The sequence below is a fragment of the Glycine soja genome, chromosome 11 (assembly GCF_004193775.1).
Source record: "Glycine soja cultivar W05 chromosome 11, ASM419377v2, whole genome shotgun sequence".
In the NCBI taxonomy this organism is placed as follows: Eukaryota; Viridiplantae; Streptophyta; class Magnoliopsida; order Fabales; family Fabaceae; genus Glycine; species Glycine soja.
Window position 1 is genome coordinate 37,949,022 of NC_041012.1, and position 24,246 is coordinate 37,973,267.

Consider the following 24,246-nt stretch of genomic DNA (forward strand, 5'->3'; position numbering starts at 1 on the left):
AATGACTTCAAAATAAAAAAAAGGTAATTAAAAAATTACAACAAATACATTAAAATAAATATGATGTCAGAAACTTAAAAGTATAACTTTAAAAAGGCAAAACAAAGCATCAAAGAACACTTTCAAAGTAGACATTTTAGTTACATTACAAAGTATCAACGAAGTTATTATTATAAAGACACACAGCATCAACACCAAACTAATCTAATTAAAAAAATACTACACACTTCATATTGAAATTTTTTTCCGCACTAACATACTTACTTCAAATAAATATAATGCCAAAAAAAATTTATTTTAAACACCGTTCAAGTTGAACGCTCATAAATTTTTAACACACACCAACAAACCATGAACATCAACCTAATCTAATTAAAAAAATACTTACAACTTCATATTAAAAAAAATCACACTCAAAATACGTACTTCAAATAAATATGATGCTGCAAAATTTTTCTATTTTAAACACAGTTAAAAGTACAATATTCATCAATTTTTAACACACTAACAAAGCATCAACACCAACCTAATCTAATTTAAAAAATACTAAAAACTTCATATCCAAAATATTTTTTCCGAACTCAAAATATTTTCTTTAAATAAACATGATGGCATAAATTTTTTTATTTTACACATAGTTTTACTTCAACCCATACACAAATTTTTAACACACGAACAAACATATCGAATATAAAGCTAATTTAATTAAAAAAATAATAAAAACTTCACATTCAAACTTTATTCCGACCTAAAAAAATTAATTCAAAAAAAAAATTTGATGCCACAGAATTGTTTGATTGGGAATTTTGAACCTTGAAGACTGACAAATTTAAACTTCAAGAAGGCAAATTTTGAGGGTTTTAGTAAGTTCTCAAAACACTGAAAAGAGCAAGTTTTCAACACTGAAAAGTTTTCAAAACACTGAAGCAATTGTGAAGACGCGTTACGTATTTAAAGACCCTAAATCGCCAAAGTCAATGGCTACTTACATTTTGCCTAAATCGCCAAAGTCACTGGCTAGTCCCCTTTAGCCTAACTCACCAATGCTAGTGGTTACTCCCCTTTAGCCTGTACTCGCCCCTACCACCTGAAAAGGCTGCCAACTGAAAAAGCCTAAAAGGCTGAGCTTGCACCCTAGCCTGCAACTCGCCAGTTTGACTGGCTAGTCCCCTTGCATGGCAAAATCGCCAATGGGGCTGGCTACACCAACGAACCCGCCAGTGGCATCTTCGCCACGTGTCACAGTCACAGCAAACCCGCCAATAGGGCTGGCGGTTTGCATGGTTTTTGCATGCTCTTTACGTAAAAAAGAGTACCATTGCGGAATTAGTTTTAAAACGGTCTTATTTAGAGAATAAGTTTGTAAAAGTGCCCCCTTCAGAGCAATTTGCCGTCCACATTCTAATATTTTAGACATTACAGGTGTTCACGTGTCTGTGTCCGGTGTCTGTGTCGGTGCTTCATAGTGTATTAGTGAATTCTTCCCATGAACAAGCATTACTATAAAACACTGGTTTTTAATCAACTAGAACTTTAAAGCTTCCAACAAATTTACTAGGATGAACATTTTCATGTTATCTACTGTAGAGCTTCTACTATACATCAGTCTATTCAAAAGACGCCAGCACAACAAAATGTACATGCTTGGTTGACTAAATGCAACTTCCTTTTAAGCATCATAATTTTGACACATAGTCCACCCTCCATATATTGAGCTAAAGGTTCCTCCACCAATGCATTTTGCATACTCAAGAATTGCTTCTCTGGCACAGCGCTCCCATAACATTGCTATATCCCCAAGTGACCAGGGTTGGTTTAAGCATTGGAGAAACTGTCTCAGCTTTGATTTTGCTATTGTTGATAGATCTTCCATGCCATCACTGTTCAAATTAGAAAAAAAGGGGAACAAATAAGATTTTAAACTTCAAATAGAAACACCAAAATGAAAATTTGAAATCACAAAACTACAACAAATAGTCCTCATTTATGAAGTATTGCTGATGTCAGGAAGCTTTGTGTAACAAATGACAATAAGTCATTCAGAAATATAAACTAACCAATCACCATTAACTGCTAAGATGTGAATATAATCATGAAAAAATGAGAAATACTAATCATATGTAAGGTCTAGATTATTGTATGTGAAACTTAACATTTATAGGATCGAATATCTTAGTTCTTAACACCTGTCTCCTAAAAGCCTATCATGCAGGATTAAGAACTGTATGAATATCGACAGTTTAACATGAAACATTTTGAAAAGTATAGGATAGTAATAGTAATTAGAAGTCAGTGCCTACTTTTTATGCTCAGAGAATTTTGAATAAATGAGACATCATATCAATTAGGTTTAGACAATTGAAGCACTTCCAATCCCAGAAATTTTAAGGAGCATTTTTTTTATTTAGTAGTATCATTTGCCATCGCTCATCAGGTCATGTGCTTGATTTATATATCCTATTTTCTCATAGTACTTCGTTTGCACATTCTACAATGTGATTTGGTGCACTGTGCACTATATTTCCAATGTGCTGTGACCGTACTAGTCTGTAGTGTACTCTTATAAGAACTTCCGGTCCACATATCATATGCAGGGGGGGCAGGGGGCTGGGGTCTGAAAAGTATAATTCTTGAATGCAAGGGACTACTGCCATCTGACTACAAGAGTGAAGGATCACAATGGAGTTCAGAAGTACCTAAATTTAAAATACCATACCACCAATTGACAAAGTACAACAACAAAAATTTTATCCCACTAGGTGAGATCAGCTACATGGATTGCATTGGGCTCAGTTATAAACCAAATCATCAAGGATATTATTCATAATAAAGACCCTACCAATAGACTTTGCTACCGTACAAAAATTCAAAATATATTATTTGAAATAATGAGTTTCAATTCACATTAAAATATTGTTGGAAGGTTCCACGCCGTCTATCTTAATTCTTGAGATGTAACTCATATATCTGTTTGACAACTTCACTTAATGTCAATTTGTTTTTAAGATAAAATCTAGCATGACATAAGAGCCTATTAACCCACCTTGGTAAATTTCTTATTTTGATAGGCTCACTTGTTCTAGAAAGCATCTAGGGGGATTGGAAGGTTCCACATGACCGGGCCTTAATTCTTGGGGAGCAACTCATCTATTGAGCAACTTCATTTAATGTCAATTGATTTTCAAATGAAACCTAATAAATATAAGCATATGCTAAATTGCTAAACTACTAAAATAAATTACAGAATGATTAGACAACTATACTACTGAATTTGGAATGGTAAGTTTCACAATTAAAGTTTAATCATCACAAGGACATAGAAATTATTACTTTCAAATACATTGGCCAATCTGGAGTTCAGTCATTATAATAAATTTGATTATAAGTTTGGTTATTGTATTATGGCCCTCAGGATAATTCTTTTATCTGACTTAAAGGCCAAAGTTTGAATTGAAAGGATTGATCATTTCTCAAATTGTAAACATTTTTTTGGACCCTTGAAATACAGATACTTCTGAAAGATTTACCCTATTTAACATTAAGACTTTCTAACGTGAGAGTGCTGGGCCTTTTTAATTTCATAGGTGTTTATGGAGTAAATAGATAAGGGAGCTTCTAAAAAAGTTATGGTGCATAAATTGATTTTAATTTGTGTTTTATTCAATTTACAACCTTGATTCATTTAATTTTCTTCTCCTATAAAAGTGTTTGTTGAAAGGTTTAACCAAACTAGCTCTTAAACAAATACTAAATCTACACAAACCTCCCATACAGACCTACGTCAACCTCCCATGAACTTTATAAATTGTCACTAACCTCCTCCTTGATATAGTTCAAGTAAATTTCAAAGTAATAAAATATAAAATGTAGGAAAGGTGAAAATAATTTAATTTCTTAGATAATTCTCATCCAATTATTCGTATAGGCTTAGAAAACAGGTTCCAAAATCATTGATTTTTTCAACTCAATATAGTGGATAGAGAATGAATATTTCACAATTTCGTTATCTAGAGGAGATGAATATCTGTAAAAATTTGCAGTTATGTTATGCTGATAAATGCCAGGCTTAGGAAATAGACATCAAAATCATTAAATAATGTTCTCATTGCCTCTTTTCTGGCCAATCAATTAGTTCCTTAGTTACAAACTTGACTGCATTACTACTCAAAATTAGATAAATACTAGCATAAAGGTATAAATAAAAGAGAACCATCATAATCTCTAACCTGACTTCCAACGGCATTTTGTCTAATACAACAGGTGGGCAAAATGGATAACTTGCGGGAACAAGCAACCATAACGGTTTGATTATTGACTGCATGACCAATATACATAGTCAATAAAATAAAAGACAAAAAAAATCAATATGCATAGTTCAAAACAGAATATAAAATAATTCACCTTTTTATCAGCAGAAAGATGGGATATTAGGTTCTGATTGAAAGTTACTGCATTGAAAAGGAATTTAATAACCAAACCTTCACCATCTTCAGCAGCTCCTCCAGCTGCACTTTGAATGCTGTCTTTTTCTCCAATAACTATCTCACTGTCTATCAATAGATTATTTATATCCTTTATTTCTTCTAAAAGAGAACATTTTTCCTGGTAGTTACCAATTACAAGGTTATATGAAGGAGGCCAAGTTTTAGAAACAAGCAAAGTAATATGGAAAGCTGCATTCTTATAGTTTTCAATCATGCAACCATTGAAAAGGACAAAGTGATTCGTTCAAGGAACAATCATAACATGAGATGACCTTTCTAACAATAATGACGCAAAGTGTGATAATGTAACAAAATTGATTGGAAATAGCAAGATATCAAAATTTGTGGGAGCATTAAAAACATACAAGGAAGCTTTTATGGACAGGAAACTTTTATATATGAAGAGTGAAACCGTAGGAATTGACATCACTTAAAATCCAAAATGGTTAGTTCTCAGCAACTGACTGGACCTATGGTAAATTTACCATACAACATCACCAGCATCAGAACCTTTTATCCTTGGTTTTTAACAAAAAAGATTTATAAATATGGCCATAAACTTAGATCTATTGATGTACTAATTAATGGTATGATTATGAAACCTTTTTAATAAACCTTTTTTTATAATACAACAATTTTAAGTCACAGGCAAAAAATACAAAGAGATCGGAGGCTAAGGTATCATAATTAGCATATGTAAAAAACAGAAAACAACAAAGAGGAAATCAACAAAAAGAAGTTCAATTCCTCGACATATATACTAGTGAGATTCCATTCAAAAGACCATGTGATGTATACTAAATATAAGCCCAACACCTAATCTTATCCAAAATATGAATTTCATTTCAGAAATGAACAAACTGATTCTTAAGTAGATTGCATTTGTGAAAAACAAATTAGAAAGAAGATATATTACCACAATTCTAGGATGCTTTGATGTGACTAAAGTCAAGTCAGGTTTCTCAGTATCAGTCAACTGGTTACTGTCACATGAACTAGCACAAGTACTAGAAGTGTCAAAGGCAGTCATTGAATTCATGCTGCAAGACCTTTTCCTTCCTGTTGGAACAAAATCATTGCAAGTGATGTATCTAGCTTGTGAGCATGGCTCAATATCCGATGCTAAATTTATCCCTGTTTGTGAGATGAGGCATGGTTGCATTTGTTGTTGAACCATCTCTGGTGGTCCATGCATCAATTCTGGACTTGGTATTGCATCATTCAAATAGACTACCTCTCTAATTTCACCAAGCGATGCACTCAATGCTTCAGGTGATATGGAGGTTAACTAAAAGTATATCACAATAATAGAATTTAGGACAAGCACTTTTTTTATTCAAAGAAAAACAAATTGAGGTATGCAAACAGTAAGTTTTAGACCAACCACTTTAAGAAAGTATTGCATTGCAGCACTTGGCTCATCAGAAGTGAGTGTAGGTTTACGGGAAATTTCTTTAAGATTATTGCAGTTTTCAATCAAGGGTGAAGCTGAAATACCCTGACTGTTGACACTGACACTAAATGCTTCAGTTGCTTTTTGTGTCCCTTGTGTTTGCTGTTGTACAGTATTGCCAGCACCTGATATCGACAAATTGTAAAAATGTTTCCTAGTAACCTCAGGCATAGATAACATGGAAAAAGTAGTATATACAAAAATGTACACAGCACTGAGTGAATTGATAGATGTACCTTTTATGATAGAGAGTTGATTTACATCCTGTTGTAAGTTGCGATATTTTATTGTCACTTGCTTCTCTTGTAGACACATCTTGTTCTGCTGAGAAACATCCTTCATCATATGATAGTTCTGTGTTCCCAATGCTTGTGGTGATGGTCTCATTTCAAGTGTTTTCACTGGGGAAATACTAGAATGTGATGGACCAGACTGCTGTGAACCACCATATTGTTTTGCCGCTTGCTTCTCTTGTAAACACATTTTGTTTTGCTGAGAAACATCCTTCATCGGATGATAGTTCTGTGACCCCAATGCTTGTGGTGATGGTTTCATTTCAAGTATCATCAATGGGGAAATACTAGAATGTGATGGACCAGACTGTTGCCTGGATTGCACATCAGCTGAACGTTGTTGTCCTTGATGATGTGAAGAAACATTCTTAGAGAAAAATTTAGATTGTATAAACTTTTCTGCTTTGTCTAGGTTCTCCTTGAATTCAGTAGTAATCTGCCATTTATTCACTCTCAAGATTGCCAAAATCTGTTCTAATAATTTCATATTGAATCTCATTCTTTCCACTGTGTTTGGTTCTTGAGGAGAAGACTCAAGCTGGAGAAATTTAATATAAATAGAAAAAGATTATTAGTAACAAAATGTGCAAAATCAAAGTTTTCTAGAATCATAATTTGCTTGAATCAATCACCAACCTGTTGCAGTTTTCTATTCATCTGTTGGTAAATGGTATTAACTGTTGGGAAATATGCACTATTCATCCTTTGAACCTGCAAGTATCACAACAATTGTAGTTGCAGTTTCAAGTTCGGTTTATCATTATCTACAGCAACAGTTAAATTGCTACTGCTCATTAATTATTAGAAAATCAATGAACATAATAATACAAACAGTACACACAACCCCAACATAGACAAACAAAGTGGCATACAGATATAACTTCAGAATGTATAAAAGAAAAAAAGAGAAGTTCATGTGCAATTGCCAAAATTATTAAGCAGTTTAAATAAAAGTCTTAACGGTAGTAAGTGATATGATTTTATTCATTTCAAGCAAAAATAAATATCATAAACTGACTCAATTTTCATGGAAAGAACAGAATGAGATTACCTAGTCAAATACACAAGGCAATTATTGACTATAAAATAGTCAATGTCAAAACAACCCTATCAAGGGAAAATAGTGTAGGAAACCATATCTATATTTATAAGATATAAATTATGCCCATGAGAGTTAACTAAAATGGCAGAACCCAACTCCCTTCTAATGGCTCTACCCAGCTTGTGAGCCCTCTTCCATTGGCACACACTCTCACCAACACCTCTTCTGGTAACCTCATGACCTTCCGATGACCTCAAATGTAAAGTAGTTCCTAGGTCAGGGAGAGATATTGAAAGACCAGGGCAGATATTGGTGCTTGGTAGTTGGTAGCAGGGATGGTCCAAATATATGAACTGAACTGTGAAAACAGTTCAGGCGAACTAAACTGTTTAATAGTTCGGGTGAACTAAACTGAACTGCATAACAGTTAGGGTGAACTGAACCAAACTACTCCAAATTTTTTAATTGTTATCAATAAACATCTTATTTTGAAGTAATTTTTTCAAATATTTTAATCTCATAGGTTATAGTTCAGTCCAGTTCAAGCAATTTGGTTTTTAAAAACAGAACTATGGAACAGTTCAATTCGATTTTTTATTCAAAACAGTTCAGTTTTTTAGCACACTTCAGTTCAGTTCGGCACCAGTTCAATTCAGTTTTTTTTAGCAGCCCTAGTTGGTAGTAACTATGTCATTTTAACTAGACCTAATATTCCATTTGTTGTAAGTGTGGTAAGACAATTCCTGTTGACTGCTCCCTGTGATGCTCATTAAGTTGTGGTTCATATCCTCAGATACATTAAAACTGCACCTGGAAAAGGTTTGCTTTATGTGGACAAAGGCGATCCTAAGATTGGGGAAAGCATAATCTCATGGAGATTAGTATGGCATACTTTTAGTATACTTGTGGTTGTAGGAGTGGGAGCAAAGTATAACCAATATACAGTTATGCAAAATGTATACATCCTTTACAGTTCACTTTAGTAAAATTTGACAAATTAAGTAATATATGCATGCATACAATATGAAGGCAGAGATTTCAGAGATACGAAAAAGCAAACAAACGAAGGAAGAAGAAGAAAAAGAAAGTGAAGAAAAACAACAGTTGTTATTATTACCCTTTGATAAACCTGCTCCTTCCATTCTGTATTTGCAGATTTTCCAGCTTCTAGAAATAGAATAGGTAAACATGAACATTCAGTAAACTGAGAAAAAATCAGGCATAGGTGCATGTGTATTGGGAGCCGGTGGGAGTATTTCAAGTACATTTTGAAACAGTTGTGAATATAATAGAAAAACAGAGGCGCAAGACAACTGAACGCCACCAAAAAGCTGAAACAAGCTTATAAAATAAACTGTTATCTTAAAGCTGAGGAAACACTGTAGGGATTTAAATATCATTAAAAAAAAGCAATATAAAATAGTTAATAAATCAGGTGGAAACTAAACGATCCAACTAACAATAGAGCATCAAGGGAAAAAAATCAAAAGATTGTTCTATCAAAAGTTTGTTATTGTCTAATTCTACTGAAACTGTCTCCCACCCAAATTAGGCTCATTTGAGTTTACATCCTCAATCATATTTTAAAAGAAAACTATTTTTAAGATTCATTCTGTCTAATGTTTCAAACGTATTTTATTGATGAAATTTCCATTAATTAGACTTGAGGTTTCAGTACCCAATAACATAAGAAACAAGTGAATGACTAAAGCATTGTTTAAATTAATAAAGAATGATTGATGATGAAGGTTAGAAAAGTTTCCATGGGAGCATTACAGAAATCATGCTTATCCCATCTCAATACCTTGAGCAGAGCAGACTTCCACTGAGCCAGTAGAGTTCGAGGGACGAGGTTTGGATTCAGCAGTCTTTAGTTGTGAAGATATTTCTTTTACCTTTTCAGATAACGATTTAAGGTACTCAACCTGTAAATAGATGTAGATCATGTATTAGATAATAAAATGTTATTGTTTTCGAAACAAATTCTTTACATGGAAGCAGAATACATAATTTGTTGAGAATGAGATGTAATGATATCAGAACCTAAACCTCAGAATAAAAAATTACAACATAATCAGGATAAACAAGATCATGCTTCAAGTTGAGTGTTTTAGGTAATGGAGTTCAAAATTAGAACAATAGTACAAGATGATGGGGAAGTTAATGAAGATGTCACACACAGGAAAAAAGCTGGGTGATTAAATTGGAAGGCATTGGAGGTTATTTGTAACCTCAAAGTACTGACCAAACTCAAAGGAAAGTTGTATTGTACTGCTATATGACCAACTATATGCTATGGTAAAGACTGTTGGTCTATAAAGGGAGGCACTAGTAAGGAGAGTATACATGGTGTTTAGCCCTGTGAAAAGGTATAAGACTATAGAGGGATACCAAAATGAACATTGGAAGAAATTATTAAAAAAGATTCTGTGGTGATTGGTGAATAATATCCCTAGAAATTGGGGTTTTGACCAAGCTCAATGGCATCGTGTGATGCATGTAGTTGAATAATAAGGCTATTGTTGTTTTTTCGTTCAAAAGTGAAATGATGAAGGAAACAGAAAAACAAACCAAAGTAAAGGCCATTTGAAAGTAAAAATCAACCAAAAAATATCATATATAAGTCAGCAAGTGAATTCTTGGAATACGTACTTACAGAAACAAGCAAAGTCTCAGCTGAAAATCTACAAGAAGGCTAATGTTTTTCACGATAAGAAAACATCACATTGTTCACACAATCTCAGATTAGATACCTCATTTTTGGCAGCAGCATTCACTTTTGCCTCAAATCTTTCCAGAAACTGAGCAAGCCCATTTAAGCGTGCCAAAGGTAAACCACTTTGCTTAATTACCCCTTCCACGCTGCAACAATTAATATTACATTTATACAGATTACGGACCATATCAGTTAGGAGAACTTAATAGAAGTTACAAATATACAAGTTAAGAGCAGAGTGTAAAGAAAAGTATTTCATCTCTGTATTTACTTCGAGTTTCAATCAAGATATAAGAAATATAATATTTATGCACTTCTATGTTTACGTCACTGTGAGACATTCAATTTATAACAGAAGCCATAATTGACAGTCCCTAAGATCTGATGTCCCATAATAAATACCTATATGGCAAGCTAGCAAACCTATTTTGCAATCAGAACATAATTGATTTATGTTCAAAATGGCCCCTGCATGACTTATATTACCTCTAGTCCAAAGAAAGAAATCCCTACAACAAACTAAATATTTAGGCCTTATACTTGTTTTGATACCTCATGAAAATTATATAGTGACCCTACATCAGGTTAGCAAATGAGCATGCTTATTTAAGCAAAGACTGATGATTATCGTTTGTAAGAATTCCCACCTATAACTAAGACATGCCTCTTCAACACCTGGCTTTGTTAAAATTTTACAAATAACTGAACTCACCAATGCTTAAGTGTCATAAAGTGAAAGGAGCTATATATCCACTCCCTATTTTAGATAGAGGATTTTTGTCTTGGTGACTGATTTGGTTGTGACCAAACCGATCACCAAAGGCACAGCTTTACCGTTGTGCAGCTCGCCCTCCCCCATAGGTCATGGATTCGAATCCGGAAACAACCTCTTTGCATATGCAAGGTAAGGTTGCATACAATGACCCTCCCCTGTACCTTTGCATAGCGAGGAGCCTCTGAGCACTTGGGTATGTTTTTTTTAAGGGTAACACATAAATTGTGGGAATCTGGGACATGTTTCTTTCAATAAAATTTCAACATTTCAACTTGATATTGAGATAACTTGACCCAGGGGAAAGGGCTAAAATAATTCAATGGAACAAGAGCAATCATGGTAATATTTTGGTATAGGTGTGTTTCTTACCATTTCTTCACAACAGCTTTACGATACTCTGGAAATTTCCACTTGACGGTCATGGTTTGTTGTTCAGTAGGTTTCGTTTTGTTTGTGTCCATCCCTCAAGCAAAAAATACTCTATATATGCCTAAAAAGACATAAAATGTATGAGGAAATACAAATTGGGAGAACAATTACAGTCTGAATCTCCAGTTTTTTCTATAACAGTCTTAATTTTTGTATGTTTAAGACAAACAATCACATCAAAATGCAATTAAGTAAAAAATAGGACTCGGCATTCATCAAATGCAACAACTTGATATGATATTAGAAACAAGCAAATTCCTTTCTTGCTTTAACATTGTTATGACATTCACACATCATGTGCTGCCCTATAATTAAGCAAAAATTGGCTACAGGGTACAACAAAACGAAGGTGGCTTAGGTTTATGACATCTCAGAACTCTTCAAGAAAGCTTCCAGCAACGCTTCTTGCAGCATTACTGCTAAAATTAGAGGAGGGGGGGGGGGGGGGGGGGGGGGGGAAAGACTAACAAGTGAACTACAACAAAATGTTCACCATTCTCCTACAAACTTATGATCAAAATTTGACATTGAATCAAGTCAAATCTTTCTTGCAGGTTGGGTAATTACACAATAATAAAAGGGTACCCTCCAAAATCACCAAAATCATGGCTAAACTAATCCAATCCAAGACTCGCACATACACCAAGAAAACTTCTTGGTTACAGTAATCAATGCAAAACCCCCAATGAAAATAAAGATCACAGTAAAATTTCACAACCACCCTTCAATCTTTCAATGCTATTACCACACCAAGAAAATACCCTATTCTATGATCACGACACACATATGACCAATTCACTATTATAAACAAGGTTTTAAGTAAGAAAAAGAAAACCACCACCACAATTTTTTACCACAAGGTTAAGGTTTTCGGGGAGTGTACATTTGTCCCCAATTTCCCATGATATCAATAAACGTGACGGAATAATCCAAAATTATAAACCTATTTATGTGTAATTTTTTGTGATATCAACAAACGCGACGAAATCAGAATCGCAATTTAAAACGCCTATAAGCTAATCATAACCCAGTAAAGTCCTTAAACAAAAATCAAGAACAAGAACCCATCAAATTGAATTAAAAAGAAAAAAGAAACATGATACCTTTGTTACAGGATTAGATACACTAAGTGTGGATCGATAAAACAGTGAAAAAGGGTGCACTTTTATAATATATAGTGTGTGTCACGTCACGCGTATCTATGCAACCGCACCACTGAGATATCAGCAGTTCAAAGTGGGACACAAAGAGTAGTAGTATTATTAAATAATATTGATTGATGACTTGGCATGGTCACGTTTTTATTTTGACCACACTAAGATTTTTTATTCGGATTTTGACCTCACTAAGAAAACTACTAGAAAACAAATAAAGGGAAGTTTTCAAGGACTATCCTTTTTGGCAATTTTAATAATATATTTTCAATTATCACAATTTACAACACAGTCGTATCTTGACTACGTAAAAGCTGTGAAACGCTGTGATTACGGGGTTGAAAGAGTGTAAGCTGATAGGGTGTGTTTGGAGGGAAAGAGAGTTGGTGTGTGTAACCGTTGGATTGAGGCAAACCTACCTTTAACGTCAATGATTCACTTTTTTTTTTTTCCTTTTCTCCGTTTGATGCTTTATAACATGTGCAGGGTGGGTCATTAAAATGTGTTCGAAAGAAATGATGAAAATAATATTTAAGAGAAATCTTGTATTTTTATTGGGATCTACGTTTTTTACATCTTTCTTTAATTAAACAATATATATATATATATATAGTAAATCAAATACATTATTAGGATGATTTTGAGGGTCGATGACTCATCAAGAAAGTTTTCAATTCTTCTGAGATCATATTCTTGATTTTCCAAAGCTACTTCAATTCTCAAATTTTAACTTATTTAACTATTAAATATAATAAAATTTTACTTTATATAGAAAAATTAAATGTTTACATACAATATCTTATATACAATATCTTATATGAATTTAATAATCATACATTGAATGTCAAATACTTTCATATCATTGAAATCATAATTTTACTGTTATAACTATTAAAGTAATTATTATAAAAGTTATCAAATTTATTTTACATGATAAAATGTAATTGTATGTCAGGTAAAAAAATTTATTATTAGTATATAATCTTTTTTTCTCAAATTATTGTTTGTATATTTTTTATGAAAAATATATTTACATTTTAAGAGTACTCATGTCTTGGGTTCTTACTTATTGTTTTGTCTTGCCCTCATAAAATCTCGATCAGTTGTGCAAATGTTTGTTTGAAGCTTTTTTATACCAAATATTTCCTTAATCTTTTTACTTTTTATTTGGCATTTTCCTATAGGAGGTTTTAAAAAAATACTCATCTACATCTACGGACCCTTAGAATTTAACTTTTAACTTTTAAAAACAAAAATCTCATTTGCCTAGTTGTTGAATTTACAGGAATAACCTAGCATAAACAAATTCCTATGAAAATGACTATACTCTTTTATGGAAAAAATACTACACTACTCGATATGCTTGCCAATGATATAACACTAGCATAAGATCTTGAGTCCCTAGCTAATGTATGGGCAACATGATTTTTTGCCTCCTAATATAACTCACCACAAAGTTTGAAAAATTAAGAAGATAAGCTCTACATTTTGTGAAAAGAAAGAAAATATGAGGGAAAAAAAACAATAGAGCATGTTGACAAATCATCTATCATGGTCTTGTAATCTAACTTAATGACGGCATTTTCATGCTGACAAACCATCTATCATTGTCTTGTAAACTAACTCAATGACAATATTTTGTACACCCACTTCTAATCTCCATTTTAAAGCTTGTAATAGACCCTGGATTCAACTTCTTAAGGATCGAGGATTCCAGGTTGCCATAGTGATTTTGCTTTAGTGAAATGGGCATGTTCATCATGGAGATAGATACCAACTCCAAGACAGTGATACTCCTTGAAAATAGCAACATAATTGTTGCCTTTTATTTGTTCAGAACATGGATTTTCCAAAACCGAGACCAAAATGTTTTGCTGCTAGATGGACTTGTCAAGTGGAAGTTTTCGAGCATGAGATCACTCATGCAAATATTGTATGGCCAGTGAAACTAATACTTACAGTTGGAGTTCAATTTCCCCCAAAATTTTGTCCTTTCGTTGATGCCAAATACACTAAAGTGTGATTGCAAAATTACAATTTTGTTCCGTTAGAGAGTTATAAAGAATATAAAAGATAAATTGATTTACCTTCAACTTGTTGCACCTTGTGAATAATCTAATTCTAAATTCCAACAATTATCCATATGTTTTTTACTTGGTCACACCTAAAAAAGATGTGTCGGGTTTGTTAAAATAGAAATCCTTATTTTTAAAAAAATTAAATTTAGCCTTATTGAAATCATGTTTTTTACTTGATCATTTTAAAAAAGATGGGCATGTTTTTTACTTGATCATTTTAAAAAAAATACCAAAATTAAATTTAGCCTTATTGAAATCATGAGTTGTTAAAATAGAAATCCTTATTTTTAAAACTTGAATTAAAATTAATTTTACAAAATTGTTTTTTAACAAACACAAGTTTTCATACGCTGTCGCCGACCTATGCACAGACTTATATAGTCTCTATGTGCTAGCTTACTGGTTTTCCTTTCGTACTTTAAAACGAAGCAAAGAAAAATGTCCCAATGATATCTGAACACGTCACCGTTTTGACTCCTTCTTTTGGAACCACTCTGCCTAGATGCTCTGCAAGTATTGGGCCGTGACGCGTTGTCCATCACCGACGCGTCAGCCTAACAAACCCGCCACTGAGGCATATTTCGTTGAATGAATCTTAGAGAGAGTGAGTGGCCTTTGGATCTGAAATGAGTTTCTTCGATTTCATCCTGTTGATGATAGGGTCGCTCTTTCTGTTCAAAGCTTTCGATTTTACTTTCTGGGTCTCCTTCTTCTGCTTCTTTTGATTCCCCCAATTCTTCAGCTTTCAAAACCCTAATCTGCTGCCATGAGGAAGAAGCTCGATACCCGTTTCCCTGCTGTGAGTTTTTTTCATTTTCTCTTTTGTAAATTTTTTATCTTTCGTAGGTTTATGTTGTTTGGATGCAAGGGAAGTTGTGGAAAGTGAATTATTTTTTTGCTGATTTTGATTGAACTTTTTTTTTGCTTAAAAAAGGTTTTGGCTGATGGTAACTGTTTGTACTTTGCTAGGATATATGTGGTTTATGTGTTTGGATCTATGGTGCTTAATAATTGAAGTGGGTGGGTTTATTTTATGGTGATGTTGGTGTTATGGAGATGTGTGATGTTACTTTTAGGTGGCTGCTTAGCTTAGATTCTATGTAAAATTAAGGTTTGTTTTAGGGTACCATGGTTTAAGGTTACTAGATGGGTTTATGTTTTGTGGTTTTTGATGATTGTGGTACTCCTACCATCCTCATTTTCATTGTTGACTTGGCAAAGAACCAACCTGTGTTAAATTCAGCATTTCAGTATATACCATTGTTAAAATTCAACTTCTCTTAAATCAGTTTTTCATGTTAACCTGAGTTCTGTTTGAAACCTATGTCTACTTCAAATTTTTAGTATTTTAATTTTGATGGCTGAATAAATTTTCTTCCATTGCTTATCAAATGTCAACTATTCTTCAGATTATGGTAAGGTAACTAGGTTTGAGTTGAATTGACACCAGTCTTTAATATACAGTGATTTATATTTATAGTTTATAACGGAATGGAATGTTTTGTTTAGGAATTGATTATGACATCATGAATTGGGAAGAATATTTGATGATATAAATATAATTGCAGAGGCATTTTTCAATTTCTGATAAATTTTAGCCAAGTGCTATTGTTTGGCACAGTTTTGCTGAACTAGGTGGGAAATATGAGTAAGGGGTAGAAGAGGAATTTGGGTTGTTACAACCTTGTGTTACATGGCAAGGAGGGTAGGAAGGAAGGGAAAACAATCAGAAGCAAAGAAAAAGGGAGGGAAAGGTAAGGGAGAGGGCATCTGGCCAATAATGAATTTTTTAGGCCATTTGGGAATTGGGAGAAGAGATGCAGACACTCAAAGTTTTGCAGTGTTCTATAATTTGTTTTCTAGTTTTGTGAGTGTCTGAGTGATTCTGATCTTTGTAATTGGGGTTTATACCTATTTCTCTCTAATAAAATGTGTTGCTTTTATCAGTTATCTAGCAATTTAATCCATTATACTTTCCCAGCATACAGAGTCATCATGTATAGTTAATAAAATACTTACAGTAACTACCATCTATTAGAGAGTTGGGAGACATAATGATTTTTCCTTACTTCAAGAGGGGGGAGAATTTAGGGAGACAGAGAGAGACACCACTTCTATAAACTTCTAATCAAGTTTTAAGTTGAATTATATAATGTTCATAAGGGTGTTAGTTTGTAATTTGGACTCTGTTAAATTCTTCTACTTGTTTATTAAGTATTATAAGGAGTGAGCTCTTGTCAAAGAACACTTTATTTGATGTGATGAGATCTTCAAATTGCAGGCTCGGATAAAGAAGATAATGCAAGCTGATGAGGATGTTGGAAAGATAGCACTCGCTGTGCCTGTTTTAGTTTGTGAGTTGCTTTGACTTACTCTGTTGTTAACTTCAGGCTGTTGGTTGTTTGTTTGTCATATACATGTTGTTGACATTGCTCTTGAATGCATTACAGCTAAAGCTCTAGAACTATTTTTGCAAGATCTTTGTGACCGCACTTATGAAATAACTCTTCAAAGAGGAGCAAAGACCATGAATTCATTGCATTTGTAAGTCTCTTATGTTATTATTACTTTTCTTCAATCTCCCATTTTAGTGATTTAGAACCAACTCTAGAACTTAGAATAATGCCTTTATAATTGACTTCTTTTAATATTCTTAGCTTTGATTTTAATCCTCACTTTCCCCTTTTCCATATGTCCAAGTTATAAATGGAAGCTAAATGTGAAACAGGAAAGTAGCCATTTTTTAGGTTTTAAAAAATTCTCAATAATGTAAATGAAGTATGAATGGCCAAACCTGATTAGAAGTGTTTATTTATGTTTAAAAGGTAATTTGCTTGTTAGGGTATGCATCCATGTGTGAAGTAGATTGTTAAACATTATTGGTATATCTTATTTGCACTGTCACTTCAACATAATTTTGTGTTGTGTTTTCTATCACTTGAATCTGAAGGAAACTATGAGATTGTTTGAAAACTTGCTTGGGAGTGAGCATGTCATCCATATCATATATAGAAACAGTGAAACAATATACAATGGGTTTCCCATAATTAGGGAAAGAATAAAAGATCTGCAAGATTTTCAGCCTAATTGGCTAATTATGTACAGAAAATAAAGGGGAATTAATTACTATGAAATCAAATATTGTAGCACAATCTCAGCTTATATCTGAAAATCTCAATGCAATGCCATCATAACCTCAACAATCCTATTGTAATCTCAATATTCCCCCCCAACTCGATGCTTATAATTCATATTCATCTATCTTGATACATATGATATCCTCTGTCCACAAAGAGATTTAGTGAAGATCTGCTGGTTAATCAATAGAATAGAACCAACAAATTGTGTAGTGACAGTCAATCTAAATGCACATGTGCAAGGATGCCTGATTATCACCTATGGTATTCATAGGGCCTACTTTACAAAATTTAGCTCTTGGAAGAGTTGCTTCAGCCCTATGAGTTCACATGTGATGAGGGCCATGGCTTAGTATACCTTTGAATAGATGGCTACAACATTATGCTTTTTACTCTTCCATGAAGTGAAATTACATCTATTAAGAACACAGTAACCTGAAGTAGATCGACTGTTAGTCGGGCAACTTACCTAATTTGCATCAATATATGAAATAAAATCAGAATGACTTCAGGTTTCTAACCACGACATCCCAATGAGCATCACTAGGAGAATTAAGAAATTGAATAACCTTTCAATGGACATGACATAAGAGATTAAGACTGGATGTGAGTCACTTGAACTTTCAACGGGAGGTTCCTTGACTAGCATGGGACCTAGACAATGCTGATAAGTTATGAGAAGAGGTGGATTAGGAGGAGACTATAACGGAGGAGACCCTTCTAGAACAGGGAGGAATTAAAGAAGCAAGACAAGGAATAAGCAATACCTAAGAGGCTTCCTCAGCCTTGGTTAAGTGATCATAATATTTGGCCACAAAACCAATCTTAACAACTGTGACCCAATACAAATAGTTCCTACCATTAAGCTTTTTCAACATTTAGGTAGGATTGGAAGAAAAAATAAAGGACACAGGGGCCTTTGTTTGAGGACCCAATACTGCTGGATTCATTGTCTGGCATGGGATCCATGATAGACAAGAAAACTCTAGAAAGAGGGTATTGGCACAAATGTAGATTTTGTGCAACTGTTCCCCCAGAACTAACTGGGAAGTCATCAACAAACAGAGTGACACCAATGGCAAGGCTAACAGCTGCACATGGTGTACACATGCTGGAAAAACTCCTCCAGCAAAAATGCACATAAACATGTGAACAGTGATTGTGCTTCAGGAACAAGCTGATTTAACCGCCTAGAGGTGGTTGGGATGGTCACTGGAACTTCATGGGCCTGATGAACCTCCTATGGTTCCATTGGCTTGTACTGTAGTTTTTAATTTCTTAAAATATATTTCCTTTATTTCTTTTATTATTTGTATCAAGAATTAAAAGGATATTTGAGTCCAACACTTGGCAGCTTTCTCTACAATTCTACGTTCAAATAAGAAACCTGTCTGTTCAACGTAGAGAACCCTTTTTTTTCCCTTCATGCTGCAATATATTTAAGTGTTTCTAAAGCCTTAATCTGGTCCAAGAATGCTGCTTGACAACAATATTCTAGCTTCCAAAAGTCTCAGTCACTTGGACTTCAAGTTGTTAAAATTTAAAGTTCAAAATGGGCCCAACTCAAGTAAAATTAAATCTTTTCTGTTTTCTGAAACTACATCTGCTCTTACAATTGCATAAAAATGCTGATTAATAGAACTGAACATTTTATTTTGTAAAAAAGGAAGATCTGGTTTCTCCAGTTTCATTTGATTGGCCCTTCTTCTCACAATTAACTATGCATATGTACTATATCAGTATGCAACATGAGGAATACAAAGAAAAAACCCGATTTATTGCCAAAAAAAAATTACTGATTCCAATCTTTTTATAAAGTTCAGTTTGTGTATACTTACTACTACCGCCGTCGTTATATATAAGACTCTTTTACCTAATTGGCTAGTTCACACCCTTTAAGAAAGTTAGTTAATTTAGTTTAGTAACATTAAGTTCTTTAGTAATTTGTATTATTTTTCCAAAATTATCCTTCAAATTATTGGGACTCATTATCTTTCTCTTTCTAATTAATCACATTCTGCCTAATCGATTAATGTGTGTTAGCCTTGTTCTTCAATCCTTACAAGAGAGAGAATTCATTCTATCTTTTTAATTCATAACATTATTGTAAAGTAATTAAGGGTATTTTAAACAAAAAATAATTAATGCAAAAGACAACTTGAAAAGAGTCTTATAAAAAGGGATAAATAAAATGAAAAAAAGAGTCTTATATTTAGGGATGGAGGTAGTACCATAGTTGTCAATAGCTGTCAGAGCAGCCACTATCATGGAAGTGAGGCGCAATTCAAAGCACTCTTGTGTTGCGTTTTAGAGTCGCAGTTGTAGTGGCTTCAATGGCAGCGGAGAGAGCCAGCTGCAGTCACCCTTCCGAGGTATTGGGGTTTCGCTATCTGCCATGCCGAACACTCTGCGACCTCCCTTATGCCACCACCGACCTCTGCTCTTCCATTTGCATTGTCAATGGAGGTGTGAATGATGGGTCGGGTCCTTGGGTCTTTATAGGGCCTGCTTTTTCTTTTTTCTTATCTGTTGGGCCTTGGGCCTCAAGTGCAACATTTCTCTGCTATATATTTTTACAAGGGTGAGTTTTTAACTTGTTATATTTGTACTGTTCTATGGTATAACGTAATGAACTAAATAATAATAATAAAGTATAATACTATTAAAAATATAAAAAGAAACTATTTAAAACATAACATATAAAATAATAAACTAAATAAAGCATAATATATGATATAATAAATGAAAGAAAAATTATAGTAATAAAAAATATAATCAACTAACAAATAGTAGTAATAAAAACTAAATGAAGCATAATATATAATATAATAAGCTGAATAATGTTAAAAAATTCTAAATAATAATATATATATATATATATATATTAAGTAAAAAAGAATATATATTCTATTAAACAATACATATATTGTTATTGTTAATAATACACATTATATATATGTAAAAATCTAAAATAATATATATTAAAAAATTCAGAATAGGTAAAAAAAAAAAAAAATAGAACAGCAGTCATCCCGCTATTCCACTTTAGGGTTGGCCACTCCGCTCCACTATTCCAGGATTGACAACTATGCTTACTACAATTTTGCTGCTCAGACTGGGTCATGTATGGGAAGGAATGAACCAAGAAATGAGAGTGAAGATCATGGAAGTACATTAAACGGGGTCATTCATGAGAAGGAATGACTATGCTCATCATTTTTTGCATTTCCTACTTATTCTTATTCTTCCCTCTGCCTTGTAGTTGCAACTTGCAACTCAAGAGAATTTAAAATTGAAATTTACTTTTGATTAAAAGAAATCACCTAATATGTCACTTCAGTGCCCAAGTTTATAAGTAAAATTTAATGAAACTATTTTGTAAAATTATCAGCTATAACAATGAATGAGAAAAGTTATGTAATATCACCAGAGAACAACTTTTTATAAATTCTCTCCTCTGGAAATGTTTGCCTTCTCAAATAATCTATTTTCTTTTATTCAACACATGAACATGGAATACAGTCAAGATGTGACCTGAACATGGAATCAGTCAAGATGTGAATCCATTAAGCAAAGCCTCATGTTGATGGAAGGGTTGGGGGTGGCTTTCACCCTTCCCAGCTTGACCCTTCCTTTCATGCCCGAGTTTATTCCGAATCGAATCAATTTTTATTCTGAGCATGTTGTCAACCCCTACGAATGGTTTCAATTCAATTGAATTAATGATTGGATGAACCCCAGGGGAAAAAGTTGTCCTCTAAAAAATCATAAATTGTGAAGATGAAATAAGGAGTAAATTCCAAATTCTGCACTGAAATTGTTGCTGGTGTGAGACATTGGGAAAAGGGGAAGATGAGAAAAGGAAGGATGATGATACTGCAAGTTTGAAAATTTCTGCATTGTATGGATTGAATTTAGAGAAGTTCTGTTCTTGCTATTTCTTTTAAGTTTTTCCTGAGTGCATGTGACTGTAATTCTGTATACAAATAAAAGGTTTGTATGAGTTGTTGAAGAAATCTTTTCCATGATGCTTTTGAAGAAATTGTTTGTAATCATGTTCTTCCCTCGTTGCTTTTTCAAATATTTTATGTTTACTTTTTTGTTAATATTACCATTTGATTAACTCCAAAGTCTTACAAAACTTCTTCTAGTTCTAGTGTCTGAACAGTTTATCTGGTTCCTTTGTTAATAGGATACTTCACTGGTCCAGATTTCAAATATAAGTTGCTCTTGGCAATGATCAAATATGCATAGCTTGCATTCTTCTGAACTGTGAGCTATATTTTAGATGGGAATAATGGGAGTCATCTCGTTTATCCAAAATCTAGGAAATTGATGGCATTGGGGAACTGCTTTTAACAACACCTAGCTGTTTTTATTTGTGTTCTCAGACATCTCTTTCTAAGATGATTAATTTTACTGTAATATTCAAATCCTGTTTGATTATGATATTATTCTGTTTCCAAGCTCTATAATTACTGCGAACTATGAAGCCTAACAAGTGGTGAATGGAAATTGCAGAAAACATTGTGTACAAAGCTATAATGTCTTTGACTTTCTGAGGGACGTTGTTAGCAGGGTTCCTGACTACAGCCATGGCCATGGCCATGCTGAGGCTGGTCCTGATGATCGGGCCATTGCAAAAAGAAGGTTTGAAGTCCAATATCTTTATTTTGTTTTGTTGTTTCACTTTTCTGATATGCATATTGTTATTGATGTACTTAACATTTAAGAATGCTATGAACTTTTCCAGGAAAGCTGTTGGTGATGATGGTAATGACAGTGATGAAGAGGCTAAGAGGAGCAAGATGGTAATAGCATTTTTCCTTGTATTTGCACAAAAACCCTAAATAACATGTTTATCTTTCCATACTAATGTTTGTGGCGACTTTCTTTTCTCCTTACAAAATGATTTTTCTTCACAAGCTTGTAATATTATTTTCACAGAAACTCAATTCCCCCCCCCCCCCCAAAAAAAAAAAAAAACTACAACCGACACTTCCGCATGTGCATGCATTCTTTCAAATGTTACAATGTCTAGTACCCTAAGGGGCTATTTAGTTTAAGAAAACATTTTACATTTTCATTTTTTGCTACAAAAATGCTACCTCTTTTCACTTTATTTCCTACTTTCAAAAGCTTTTATAGTGTATTCATTAATTCAAAGTGAAAATAGAAAATGAAATAAAAATGCTGCTCAAACACAAATGGACCTAAGGTTGCGGAAAAAACATATTTTGGTCTCTGCCTCAGTAACTGTTGCTTTTAGCATAGTTTGTTATTTATGGTACACAAGAAAATCCTGCAAGTCTTGGAAAATGTTCCCATTTAAGGAGTATATGCCTAGCAGTCCCTTAATATACCATGTTTTGCTTTGCTCGATAATGTTTTTCTTCTATTCCAGCATGAGTTGGGCCACACTGGCAGTACTGGTAGGGGAAGAGGCCGAGGTAGAGGAAGAGGCCGTGGCCGAGGGCGACCACCTTTAAATAGAGAGATATATCATCAGGATGCTGAATCTGAGCCTTGCACTTCTGTTCAGCCAAGCAACCCACAAAATACAAACACAAGTGTTGCAATGGATAGTGGTTCTGAGTCAAAGGAAATACCAAAGGAGCAGAACATTGCAGTTCCTGTTGAAAGCACTGATTCGCTCCGGAACATCGATCTGAATGCCATTACGAATGAAAATGATGACAAAAAGGCTAGCGCAGCAGCGGATGCCTCTGTGCCTGAACCTGATGCCTCTGTGCCTGAACCTCCAACAGAGAGCAAGCATGAAGAAATTCCAGGGTGGTCTCTTTCTGATGTGGACAAGATGGCCATTGATTCGCTGCAGCTTGCACAACTTGGTAGGCCACTAGAAGAGGATGAAGAAGACTATGATGAAGAGGAGGGGTAAATATTATTAGTCTTTGGTGATTAGATTAGTGAAAAGCTCATCATGATAACTGTAGAATAAGTACATACTAGTGTTATGATTATGAGTATCCACTAGCTGTCAATGCATGTACCATGTTGGCTGAAGAAAGGATCTGAATGCCCCTTTTCATTAATCTGCTTTGTATGTGTAGCTGATGTATCTTTTCCTTGACCAGTAATGTTAGTTTCGTGTACTTTTAGGCCTACAATGTATATCACAATTCTAGATGGAGTGAAAATTATGCATGCAACCTTATTTATTTAATATTGCTGCAAATAACTATATAACTATTTGCTAGTCTCAGCTAATGTCTGTGACCCTTTGCAATGATGGAAGTATGAAGTAATAGCAAAGATGTCAAATCATTTGAAGAAAAGGAAAATTTACTGTATAAAACATAGCATGCTGAACCAATCTCTTGCTAAAGTAGTTTCTAGGATGCAAGTGAGCCCTGTCCGTGTGAAGCAATCTTTCAGTCTTCACAACCATTTGTTTGGTTTTTCGTATGAAAATCTATTTGTTTTGAAAAAGATGTCACTTTTAAAATTTTAGTTAACTCATTTAAGAAAATCATTTTTTTAAATCTTAATATTTTCAGAAGTTATTTTGAATATTAATTGTCGAAAATACTAAAATCGTTACTGCCTTGCATAAATTTTTTAATAGACCCTTAATTTTAAGACTAATTTTGACATTATAGTGCATGTTGGGGTACCATTTGGATAATTGTACACTTGAGAGTAAAAAATATACTAGAGTTCC

General features: G+C 33.7%; 2 protein-coding genes across 2 annotated transcripts; one reads left to right on the forward strand and one right to left on the reverse strand.

The window, feature by feature from the left end:
- Positions 1 to 1,481: 1,481 nt before the first annotated feature.
- On the reverse strand, positions 1,482 to 11,489 carry LOC114375742 (mediator of RNA polymerase II transcription subunit 15a-like). The gene is made up of 11 exons (XM_028333589.1): positions 11,133 to 11,489; positions 10,026 to 10,134; positions 9,077 to 9,197; positions 8,390 to 8,439; positions 6,867 to 6,941; positions 6,174 to 6,768; positions 5,869 to 6,062; positions 5,401 to 5,772; positions 4,402 to 4,602; positions 4,227 to 4,315; positions 1,482 to 1,880 (listed from the first exon to the last, which is right to left on the reverse strand). The coding sequence occupies exons 1-11, from the start codon at positions 11,222 to 11,224 to the stop codon at positions 1,670 to 1,672; spliced, it is 2,109 nt and encodes a 702-aa protein (XP_028189390.1). The 5' UTR covers positions 11,225 to 11,489; the 3' UTR covers positions 1,482 to 1,669.
- Positions 11,490 to 14,840: 3,351 nt separating this feature from the next.
- LOC114376573 (dr1-associated corepressor-like) lies at positions 14,841 to 23,748 on the forward strand. Its single transcript, XM_028334745.1, has 6 exons — positions 14,841 to 15,223; positions 16,706 to 16,778; positions 16,875 to 16,968; positions 22,083 to 22,211; positions 22,315 to 22,372; positions 22,966 to 23,748. The coding sequence occupies exons 1-6, from the start codon at positions 15,191 to 15,193 to the stop codon at positions 23,461 to 23,463; spliced, it is 885 nt and encodes a 294-aa protein (XP_028190546.1). The 5' UTR covers positions 14,841 to 15,190; the 3' UTR covers positions 23,464 to 23,748.
- Positions 23,749 to 24,246: the final 498 nt, after the last annotated feature.

Bases quoted from the DNA above. Each gene is read 5' to 3' on its own strand.
- LOC114375742 (XM_028333589.1), bottom strand. From the start codon at position 11,224: ATGGACACAAACAAAACGAAACCTACTGAACAACAAACCATGACCGTC. The intron at 9,198-10,025 runs GTATCTAATCTG...ATCTATTTACAG, and splicing joins ATGCTGCTGCCAAAAATGAG to GTTGAGTACCTTAAATCGTT. The intron at 6,942-8,389 runs GTAATAATAACA...TGATACTTGCAG, and splicing joins AGGAGCAGGTTTATCAAAGG to GTTCAAAGGATGAATAGTGC.
- LOC114376573 (XM_028334745.1), top strand. From the start codon at position 15,191: ATGAGGAAGAAGCTCGATACCCGTTTCCCTGCT. The intron at 16,779-16,874 runs GTGAGTTGCTTT...AATGCATTACAG, and splicing joins CGCTGTGCCTGTTTTAGTTT to CTAAAGCTCTAGAACTATTT. The intron at 22,212-22,314 runs GTTTGAAGTCCA...GAACTTTTCCAG, and splicing joins CGGGCCATTGCAAAAAGAAG to GAAAGCTGTTGGTGATGATG.